The sequence below is a fragment of the Fulmarus glacialis genome, unplaced genomic scaffold (genome assembly GCF_000690835.1).
Source record: "Fulmarus glacialis isolate BGI_N327 unplaced genomic scaffold, ASM69083v1 scaffold13696, whole genome shotgun sequence".
In the NCBI taxonomy this organism is placed as follows: domain Eukaryota; kingdom Metazoa; phylum Chordata; class Aves; order Procellariiformes; family Procellariidae; genus Fulmarus; species Fulmarus glacialis.
In genome coordinates this window covers 1,760-11,593 of record NW_009216287.1, presented here as the reverse complement: position 1 = coordinate 11,593, position 9,834 = coordinate 1,760, and the positions used below count along the sequence as shown (strand labels likewise).

The following is a 9,834-nucleotide window of genomic DNA, read 5'->3' as shown; positions in this document are numbered from 1 at the left end:
TCCTGCTCTAGCTTTGCTGTCACATATCCATCTGTAGGTCACTTCAGTCACTGTACTGAACACAGCTTTTCCTTTGTACTGCATCGCTTTACTTACAGTCAGCTTTCCCATAGCTGAAGAATTAAGTCTTGAAGAACTAGTTAAGGAAATCATTAGAACTAAACAATTGTCATCATATAAAGTGATGAGTATTTTTTTGATGTCCAGGATTTTCTTGTACCCTAATTACCACTGAATTGTAAGGACTCTATGAGAGCTCTCTCTCTCAAAAAAAAAAAAGGGGGTTTAGTAGGCTTTGTAACTTTTCAATAGCTCTAGCATCTTCTGATCAATGCAGTTGTTAGGAGATCCTAGAGTGGATGCTTCCTTCCCCCCTGTACATTCCACTCCTCCTACGTTCCCTTTACCACATACTTTCTCTTGTCTCACTTCCAAGAGTGGCTTGCAGTTAAATTCTGGCCCTGTTGAAGTTGATGAGAATCGTGCTTTGTTGGAGCCAAGAGTCAACTTAAATGGTTTTCTTACTCTGGTTCTTGTCTAGATGCCATCTTGCTACTGTCGCTTCATGCGTAAAGCTAATGGGGCTGACGTTGCATCTCAAACTATGTCAGAGAGCTATTGTAAATTACTGGTATCAGTTGCATATGAATTCCAGTCGGGCATAAGAGACTTCAGCACAATGTAAACCAAGCCATAGCTGGAAGTTTCTGAAACAAAGACTTTCAAAAATAACTGTGGTGTCCTTGGCCACCCAAACTGCTTAGAGGAGTCTGGGCTTTTTTTGTCGTTGTTTGCTTCCTGATGCTGCATAGTTATAATTTCCAGAAATTGGAGCACTGAAAAGCAAAGGTGGGCAGTCAAAATAGCTAATTTCCCTGTGCCTAAAACCTTTGATACAGTTGCCCACTGAATAAAAAGACAGATTAATAGCTTTGAAGTGTAGCCACAGAAAGCGAATGAGACCAAAAAACTGACAGCAGAGTGCAGAGTGGAAGCTAAAGATGGACAGAAAGCCTCTCTCTTCCACTTCATCAATTTCTAATTGGTTCATGTTTCCTCTAACCTTTCTATCAAAGCCTGGGATTCTGAGTCAGAAGATGTCAGGGAAGTTAGGAAGATCGCTTTCTCTCAAGCCTGGCTGACTGCTGCTTTTTATTTACTTAATCAGTCTGCTGTTTGGGGATTGCTTACTATAAAACTTAAAACACTGTTGGTGCGGGCTAAGAATGGAAGAGTTGTTGCAATGCCTTCCCTGAAGTCTGGGTCAGCACACTTGTGTAAGTGCATACTGACAGGTGGGAATAGGGAAGGGTGGAGAAATTTTTGTACAAGAAGGAACACGCCAATACTTCATTGTGAAAACTGGGTGATGGCTAATGGAAAGGGATCTTAAGTTTGTGAGACCTTACTTGAATTTAAATGTATGGTGGTAGCTTTATAACGTGTATCAAATTAAAGGCATTTTAGCCATGATCCAAAGTGAAATCGCAGCTGGTTTTCATCTGAGCCCTTAAAAAAATAAAGTCCAGTGGACTAATAAGGATGTTTCCATTTGAGTTCAGCCTGTGGTTAAGGGCTCAAAAGAGCCGGTGGCTGAAGTGAGATGTCATAGACGTACAGCAAGGACGTGCTTCCTAATGAGCTGGCAGATAGGGGAAGAATGATAGAGCAGAGGCAAGAGGAAAGATCTCTTTTCCAAGGCGATTGTTTTTCTGGTGCCAAGGACTGAAATAGCTGTCAGTGGTATGTTCCCAACAGGGAACAGGAAAAGACTGGAAAAGCAAGAGAGAGTGTGTGTGTGGAGGCGGGGGGCAGTTTGCAAAACTAAATTGAGTGTCATTCCCCTTTTCTTCTGCCACTTACAGGAGAAAAGGGTAGAGTTGTTTTACGCACAAGAAACAGGATGTCTTTATGCACAGACTCGGTATTTGGGGAAATGCATTTGCTTTCCAACTGTGCTGTAGATCGGGGTGTAATCTTGGCAAGTGCAGCAAAGCCATCTCCAGCACGCATGAGTGGAACTATAATCGCTTGACTAGCCCCATTCAAGGCGAACAGATATGCATCTGCTTAAGTACCTCTTAGAATTAGTCAGTAATCTTGTTGATGAGATCTAAGAGCCTTACACCTGCACAGTACAGGACATGATATTGCTCTGGATATACCAGTATGGAAAAGTCCTTAGGCATCTACATTACTCGTGAATGGGATTCAAATTAATAAAGGCCTGCATGCATTTGAAAGTCTTACACATAGATGTGGGGTTGGGGGCTTAGTGCCAATGAATAATAAAAACTGATTTAAATGGAAAATATTATAGAACCAGAAATACCAGAAGGTGAATAAGAAGTTGTTGCCCTTAATTTCACACTGTAAACACTTAATGAATGCCGTAGTCTCAAGCCAAAAATACCCCCAAAAATAGGTAAATGCTTACAATGTCTGTGTATTGACACTCTTCTGTGATTGTGCAGCAAGTGCTTTGACTTAACTTTATTCAAACCTGCAGACAAGCAGGCAGGATCTAGTGGTGAATTGATAATGGGTATCTGAGGCTTGAGAAGCCTGCTTGGAAGTTCTTTTTGAAAGCTACAAATCAAAGGTCCTTAGCAATACATTTAAAAGTATTTTAGATGGAAAAACTGCCCGTGTGTCATTGTAAGCTTTATGTAGCAACTTCATTAGTCTTCAACTCTACTTTATGTAAAATCCCCAAACTTTCTTTTGTAATTGTTGGAAGAACAAGCTGAACATAAGTACATTTTAATTCTTAACGCTCAAATGTGCCAGTACTTCACACGCTGTTTTTTAACACATCATTGGCAAACTGCCCTTCTACCTAAAATTCTTCTGTCGCTGGATTATGCTCCCGTACACAGAACAGTGTAACCTGGTACTTATTTTTGTTTTTGTACTATGTCTGCAAGGATATTTTGGCTGTTTTATGATAAACTTTCACTCGGCTGCCGTCAAGTGCTTGCTAGCAGCAGGTTGTAAGGCAGTGTCAGATCATTTAAGTCACGAGACCTGGACTACAAAGTGAAATACCACAGATATATACAATGTTCCAAGCTAATGTGAAATATTATTATTTCAAGCCATAATTTAGACAGTTCTAGGGCTCTAAAGCCAGAAGACTTTTGCTGGAACTAAATGTCAAGTACAAAGTCTAAACTTTGAAATGCTATATAGAGAGAAGGGGGATCTATAGCACATATATGCAGTAATTTGAGTTCTCTGCGTCAGGCGCTGGTAGTCTTGAATTTTTAGCGTCAGCTAACATCTGAAGAGAGAACTTCCATGGTATTTCTCAGCCAAAACCTGGTGAGATCACTGATGTCTTCTGAATGCCAGAGTTGCTAGTTTTCAGTTTAGTGTTTACACCAGTGTCCCAGAAGACTGCAAACCTTTTGTGGTGCTTATGTTCAGTTTGTAGATATTGCTTTATTAGGCTATTGTAGTATGATGTTTTCGTAAATATTCCAGTTAAAAACAAAACTGGAGAAGCCTGAAAAACCACATTATGTACCAATCTATTGGAGCTAGAAGTAAAAGCAGCTGAATTTTCTTTAATCACAAACTGTATGATTCTTATTGGATGTCCTTACAGTGCAAAAGAGATAAGTGATTGGCGGTAACCTAACAGTCCCTTTTGATTTCAAGCTTTGTTCAGTTTGATAATGCTGCATGTGTGTTTCGGTTAATGGTTTGTAGCTCCAGGGCAGCCTTATCTTACCCTCTAAAACAGAAAATTAATAAAACCAACTGGCTGCCTCAGAGAGTCTTGCCTGCAAAGCTAGAGAGCTGTGATGGTGGGAGGTAATGATACCCAAAATGATATCTAAATGAAGCTTTAACTCTGACATCTCCTCTGACTTCTAGATCCCGATCGCATTATTGAGAAGGCATCCCACTCTGGCATGATCAATCCAAGCCGTCAGTGGCAAACTTTGAAACATAATGCAGGAGTTGCTCACTTTGAGTATCAAATCCGTGTGACTTGTGCAGAACATTATTACGGCTTTGGCTGCAACAAGTTTTGTCGACCAAGAGATGACTTCTTCACTCACCATACCTGTGACCAGAATGGCAACAAAACCTGCTTGGAAGGCTGGATGGGACCAGAATGCAACAAAGGTTTGTGACGAATGCTCCACCCCCAAATGAGCAGCAGGCTTGGGTAGGATTTGGGCACATCGTATCCGGGTTGCAATTCAGTGGTCAGTTTGTGCAGACAACAGGGCTGAGGACTGATGGGACAGCGACTAACTCTTTACGCAGAGAACTAGGGGCAGGAGAAGACTAGTTTCTGCCTTGTTTTAAAATCTTGGAGAGGTCTGACGAGTACTGGGCACTTAGCAGATGTGTTCTTTCTCTGATTATCCACATCTTTGCCCTTGGGAAGAAAACCCAGCCCATTGACTTCAATGGGAGTTCTGCTGCTGACTTCAAAAAGGATTTCCCCTTTGGTGCAGAACTTCAAGACAAGCAGGAAGGAGAGACTTGTTTTAGAGCTGACCTGGCAAGTGTAAAGCTTTGGTGTTTGAAAAGTCCCAGGCTGTTTGTTCTACCTGAGATGATGTTTAACATGTTTATTAGGGAATGGCAACTTCCTAGGTAATTTCAGAAGGAAAAAGCAGGACTCTGAATAGGAACAGACTATCAGCATGTCTTGCTGACTGAGTTTACCTGCAATTTGAATCGACGCTCATCTTAATATCCTGTCTGTTCAGAGATATGGCTCAAGAGTAAATCCAGAGTAGTTAAAAGTTGCTTTGAATTAGATGTAAAGCCAGGGAGAGTGGGCCAGTTCACCTGCAAAAGACAGAAAGGAAACCTGTAAACTCAAGGTGACTTGGGCTCTCCAAGGCGAGACGGTTTCTCTTGCATAGAAACAACTCTTTGAACAGCATTAGGTACGATTCCTCTGCAAAGCTACTGATAGATTTCCTATCACAGGGAGCCACCTACCTTGGTTTTCCTTCCAGTAGACTTGATATGAGAGACTTGTTAAAACCTTGGATTTAGTAGGATTACAATGCTGGTTAGAGATTAAAACATTCCCACGAGTGTGAAGATGCAGGAAGCGGGCAGCATGCTGATACTCTTCTTTTTTGTTTTAACAGCTATTTGTCGTCAGGGATGTAGCCCCAAGCACGGTTCTTGCACAATTCCAGGAGAGTGCAGGTAAATGCTCCCTCTCCCTCCTTGCTTCCTCCCACCCCCCCCAAATAATTAAACAAGTGATGCTAAACACAATAGGATTGGGGAGGGAGGGTGGTTTTGGAGTCATGTTTTTGACGAAGGCACATTATTCATGCTGACTTGCCCAGAATAAGGGGGGAGCAGGCTTTTAATGCACTGATAATTTTAAGAAGCTTTTGGTTTGTGAAATGGTGGCACTGGGGGGGAGCGGGGTATGGGATAAATCGTGTGAATGCTGCCTAATGAGCACTAACTAATTGTTTCTGCATAAATAGTGCGAATGTTTTGTGGGTATGTTTTTTTCAACAGCCTGATTAATAGGCTTTTTCAACTACAGGCTTGAAGTACAGCGTGGCTTTTCTCTCCTCTTCTCCCTTTCACTGTTTCCCCCTTCCTCCCTCCCACCCCCTGGTTTCTTCCATCGGTAGGCAAAAGTCAAGCATTCTTTAGAATGGGATTAGTTAAATCTCTCGGTTCCTTTACCATTGTGAGCCAGGCTCCAAGTGCTGAGAGGTTAATAGCTGGGATGAAATCTTGTCAGTAGGCTCCGATGAATGCAGAATTTTGCTCTCGTGCTTTGAAGTCCGTTCTGTCCTGGCAAGGAGATAATGAAAAGCAGAGTTTATCCATAACCCAACGATTAAATATTTGGAATGCCTTAAAATATACAGCGTATATTTGTAGCACAGGGAAGTCTTCTCCCTTACTAATAGAGGGTTAATGAATATTAAATGTGGACATTCTTTATCAACAGACTGGTGGTAAGTTGCTTCGTGTAACCCTTTATCATATCTGTTTACATGCGATAGGGAACTGAGGGCTTCTGAGGTTACAAAATGTTGATATTGATCCTGTGTAGGAAGGGTTAAAAATGAAACTTGGGTATTCACAAATAAAACTTAGAAGGCTGAAGGAACAGAAAATAATTTTTCTGCCTCACAAACGTATTGGTGGATTCCTTATTGTTGGAAACGTTTCATGAAGTGGACTGCTTTTCTTTCTAGATTAGCTGTAGTTTGAGCAAGAACTAAATCTGGGGTGTCTGACGGACTATATTATGTAAGAAGTCAGCCTAAATAGTCACAGTAGTTCATTCTTTCTCTCTGTCCCTGTAATCTATGCTTCAAAAACAAAACAAAAAAAGTCATCAAGGAACATTCTGAAAGTAAGGTAGGAAGTAACTTCTCGTCCTCCACAAAAGACATGGCAAAGTGAAAGTCTGCAGGATGGACTGTCATAGGTTGTTCAGTGATTTTAACGTTTAGCAGCACTGATATAAGCTGGTTAACCCCTAGAATACCAAATCTAAATCTTTACTTAATTAAAAAAAGAAAAAAGCCTAGCAAGTAGTAGGAAGTATCGGGGGGCCAGATGGCGAGAGGAGTGTATCAGTCAAGGCTACCAGTGATTTGTGCTTCTGTCATCAGAATAAACATGCCTTGTAGGGGTTGCTGTCTCCTAGTCAGAACAACAGGCTTTGTTTCCAGATTTTTTTCTTTCTTTTCTCTTTCTAAGTCTCTTACCTCCCACTCACTGCCCAGACATGCACTGGTGCTCTTATTTACTTAAGGTGCAACTTTCCCACGCTTGATTTGCATAGTCTTGAAACAATGCTGTCCTTCTGGTGCTTTCAGATAACTTCTGCTTGCCAAGTTAGACCAATATCTTTAAAGTGAACACAGAAACAAGATTCTATTTTCTTTTAAGTTTTGATGAGTCATATAGCCTGTATGTTATAAATGCAACAGAGTTTAAAAATAACATCCCAGCAGAAACTGCTCTGGGTTCTGGTACAATAGACAACTTGCAAACATTCTTAAAATATCCTTTTCCCTTTTGGTGCAAGTCACTTTCGTTAACGCAGGCCAGCCAACAGAACCATATTTACTCATGAACCCCTATTCAAGGAAAGTTAACTTTAAATTTCTCATGAGAAACTGCTGCATACATATTATTAAACAAAAATTATTACCATGAATCTTTTCCTGGAATTGATATGTAACTTTTTTTTTAAATGCCCATAGCCTTATCCAATTTTGTTACACTTGGAAGCTGATGTTTGAAGAAAGTCATATCTTTGGCTCTAAAGCTCATGGCTTTTTTTCTGTGTGTTGGTTTTTTTTTAATTACTTGTTTCTCTTTACACTTGCTTTAAAGAAAACAAAAAAATCCCACCCCTTTTGATTTGGCAGAAAGGAGTAAAATTATCAATTTGGATACCTGTTTTTGCAGGTGAGGTCCCTTAGTTTTGCTTGTGTGCAAGCTCACAGGCAAGTTGCTTTGAGTGCAATACCAATTAAAAGGGCATGTTCCTAAATTTTGATCTTTCTGCATTCTTATTATATTCCCTATACAGAAGGATTTTCCAAGAGCTACTTGGGAGACGTTGTTTTGCCTGCTCTGGTTTTCTTTCATGTTCTTTGCACACAAAGACACATAAGTTGGACTAGCTTTTTTTTTTTTTAACGCACAAACTAATAAGAATTTCCCATTGACTTTGAATAGGCTGCTATTGAAATAGCTATTAAAAAAAAAGTTAATTAGGATGCAGTTTGTCACCTGAGATTTTTAGAAGGGAAGTCGGACTTACCACTAGCTGTGTGTGATTACCCAATGGATAGATCCTTCTAGCTTTTTCCCATGAGAAGAAATTGCCAGTAGAAGAATGGTGGGGGGTTTTACAAATAGAAAGCTTAGCTGACTTCTGTACAGATGAGATTTGTTTTCATAATTTAGTGACAGCTTAGTGCATAATTGCTGCTGATCAATTGCTCTTAGGACCTGTTAATGAAATACAGTACTTCAACAAAGCCTTGTTTTTCATTTTCAACTTGTTTTCCTTGTTTCTCTCTGTAGATCAACTTTAATTTGAAGAATCCTTGGTCTGCCTTGCTAGTGAGAACTAAATGAAAGCCAAAATGAGCTTTCACTTAAGGGGGCTTTACTTTAAAAGAAATCTTCCTTTTAAGTGAAGAATTCAGGTAGCTCATTAATAGTGGCAATAAATAATTTAAATAATAATAAATTCTTCTCCAGACATGAAATTAAAGTTTCTCAGGATTGGATGTGTTTTAGTTGTTCCCTGAAAAAAGGTTAGCATAAATCAAACTGTGAGATACACTGACAACTGATCTTCTTTGAACACATGTAAAATCCTGATGTGTGCTGTTTTCTTTAATCTCTTACTGTGGCCCAGTCCAAGCTTTCTGTGTACGTCTTCTAGTTCAGAATAAGGTTAGCTTCCGACAGAGCAGAGAACTCCTAATGCTTTGCTACTATCTTCCCGAGGGCTCAGAGTTGGTGTTTATGGTTTTGTTTGTCTTCCTGAAAACGCAGCATGGCTGAAATGCCTGGAGCCTCGTATTCATGAGGATCTCTGGATAACTGTTGTTTCCACTGACTTTTTCTCCCCCCCTCAATTTATAAAGCACCCTGTCAAAGTCCAGAGATTGATTTGTAGTGCACACCCACCCTCTCTGCCACATTTGTATGAGGCTCCAAAAGAGTATTATTGTGCTGAATGGCCTCATGCTGGTTCTCTCAGAACAGTTATTCTTTTGTCAGGAGGTTGGCTACAGAGACCTTGGCAAAACTACTAAAATGTTTGTTTACAAGAAACCATCAAACAAACCTTGAATAGCTTCTCCCCTCCCCTCGTCCTGCCCTTCTCCCCCACCTCCCCAGTCTTTCTCCGAGCTTTGGAGTTCTACGCTCACATCTACACAGAGCAATTCTAACGGGTTCTTGGTTTGTTTCCCTGTTCTGATTTTTTTTTTTCTTTTTTTTAAACGAAGGTGTCAGTATGGATGGCAAGGCCAGTACTGTGATAAGTGCATTCCACACCCAGGATGTGTCCATGGCACTTGCATTGAACCATGGCAATGCCTCTGTGAAACCAACTGGGGTGGTCAGCTCTGTGACAAAGGTATGCTAATCTTATGGATAGCCAAGTGTAACACTTGAATTTTAACACTGGCAGACTTAGCAAGGAGAGAGCACATGCGAGACTGAGTGAGCGAGCCTCCTGAAACACGGTGGGAGTTTTCTGTCCATCAGCTACTTAGCGTTGTGTCCTCTGCTGTTCTGGCATTGTTAGCACATGCGCTTAACTTTTCCCTGTCCTGTCCTACTCTTGTGTGCAGATGTATTCTGTAAAGGCTCTAGAATAATGGAACAAAGCATGCATGTGGTGATGTTTCTATTCTTTTTCAACCATGGCTTTAATGCTCCTCACCTCTTGCAGATCTGAACTACTGTGGAACCCACCCGCCCTGTTTGAACGGTGGTACCTGCAGTAACACTGGCCCTGATAAATACCAATGTTCCTGCCCTGAGGGCTACTCAGGACAGAACTGTGAAATTGGTAAGTGTTGGATGCAGCCGCTGAGCTGCCACTTGGCAGTTAATTCTTGCCAGCTTTTAGTGGCTGGCTTTGGGTATCTTTTATGAGGTTGGGGAAAAGTCAATTTCTAATATTAATTATGATGTCAGGGCTGGCTACAAAGATCCAGACTTGCTTGTTCATGCTTCATCATGAACAGGTGGTATCTCTGAACATCAACCTTCTGCTCACCGGAGAGATCACTACAAGTTACCTTGTCTGGCTCTGACTCAAACAGGTGCAAGTCA

The 9,834-nt window shown here is 40.9% G+C and overlaps 1 protein-coding gene across 1 annotated transcript in view; it reads left to right on the top strand.

Moving 5' to 3' along the window:
- The window catches only part of LOC104077853 (protein jagged-1-like), a gene marked incomplete at its 3' end in the record, with an annotated part of 23,993 nt that overhangs the window by 13,173 nt on the left and 986 nt on the right, over nucleotides 1–9,834 (top strand). The window contains 4 exon segments of the mRNA XM_009579251.1: nucleotides 3,883–4,137; nucleotides 5,127–5,187; nucleotides 9,000–9,130; nucleotides 9,449–9,568. Coding sequence (XP_009577546.1) covers nucleotides 3,883–4,137; nucleotides 5,127–5,187; nucleotides 9,000–9,130; nucleotides 9,449–9,568 — 567 coding nt within the window.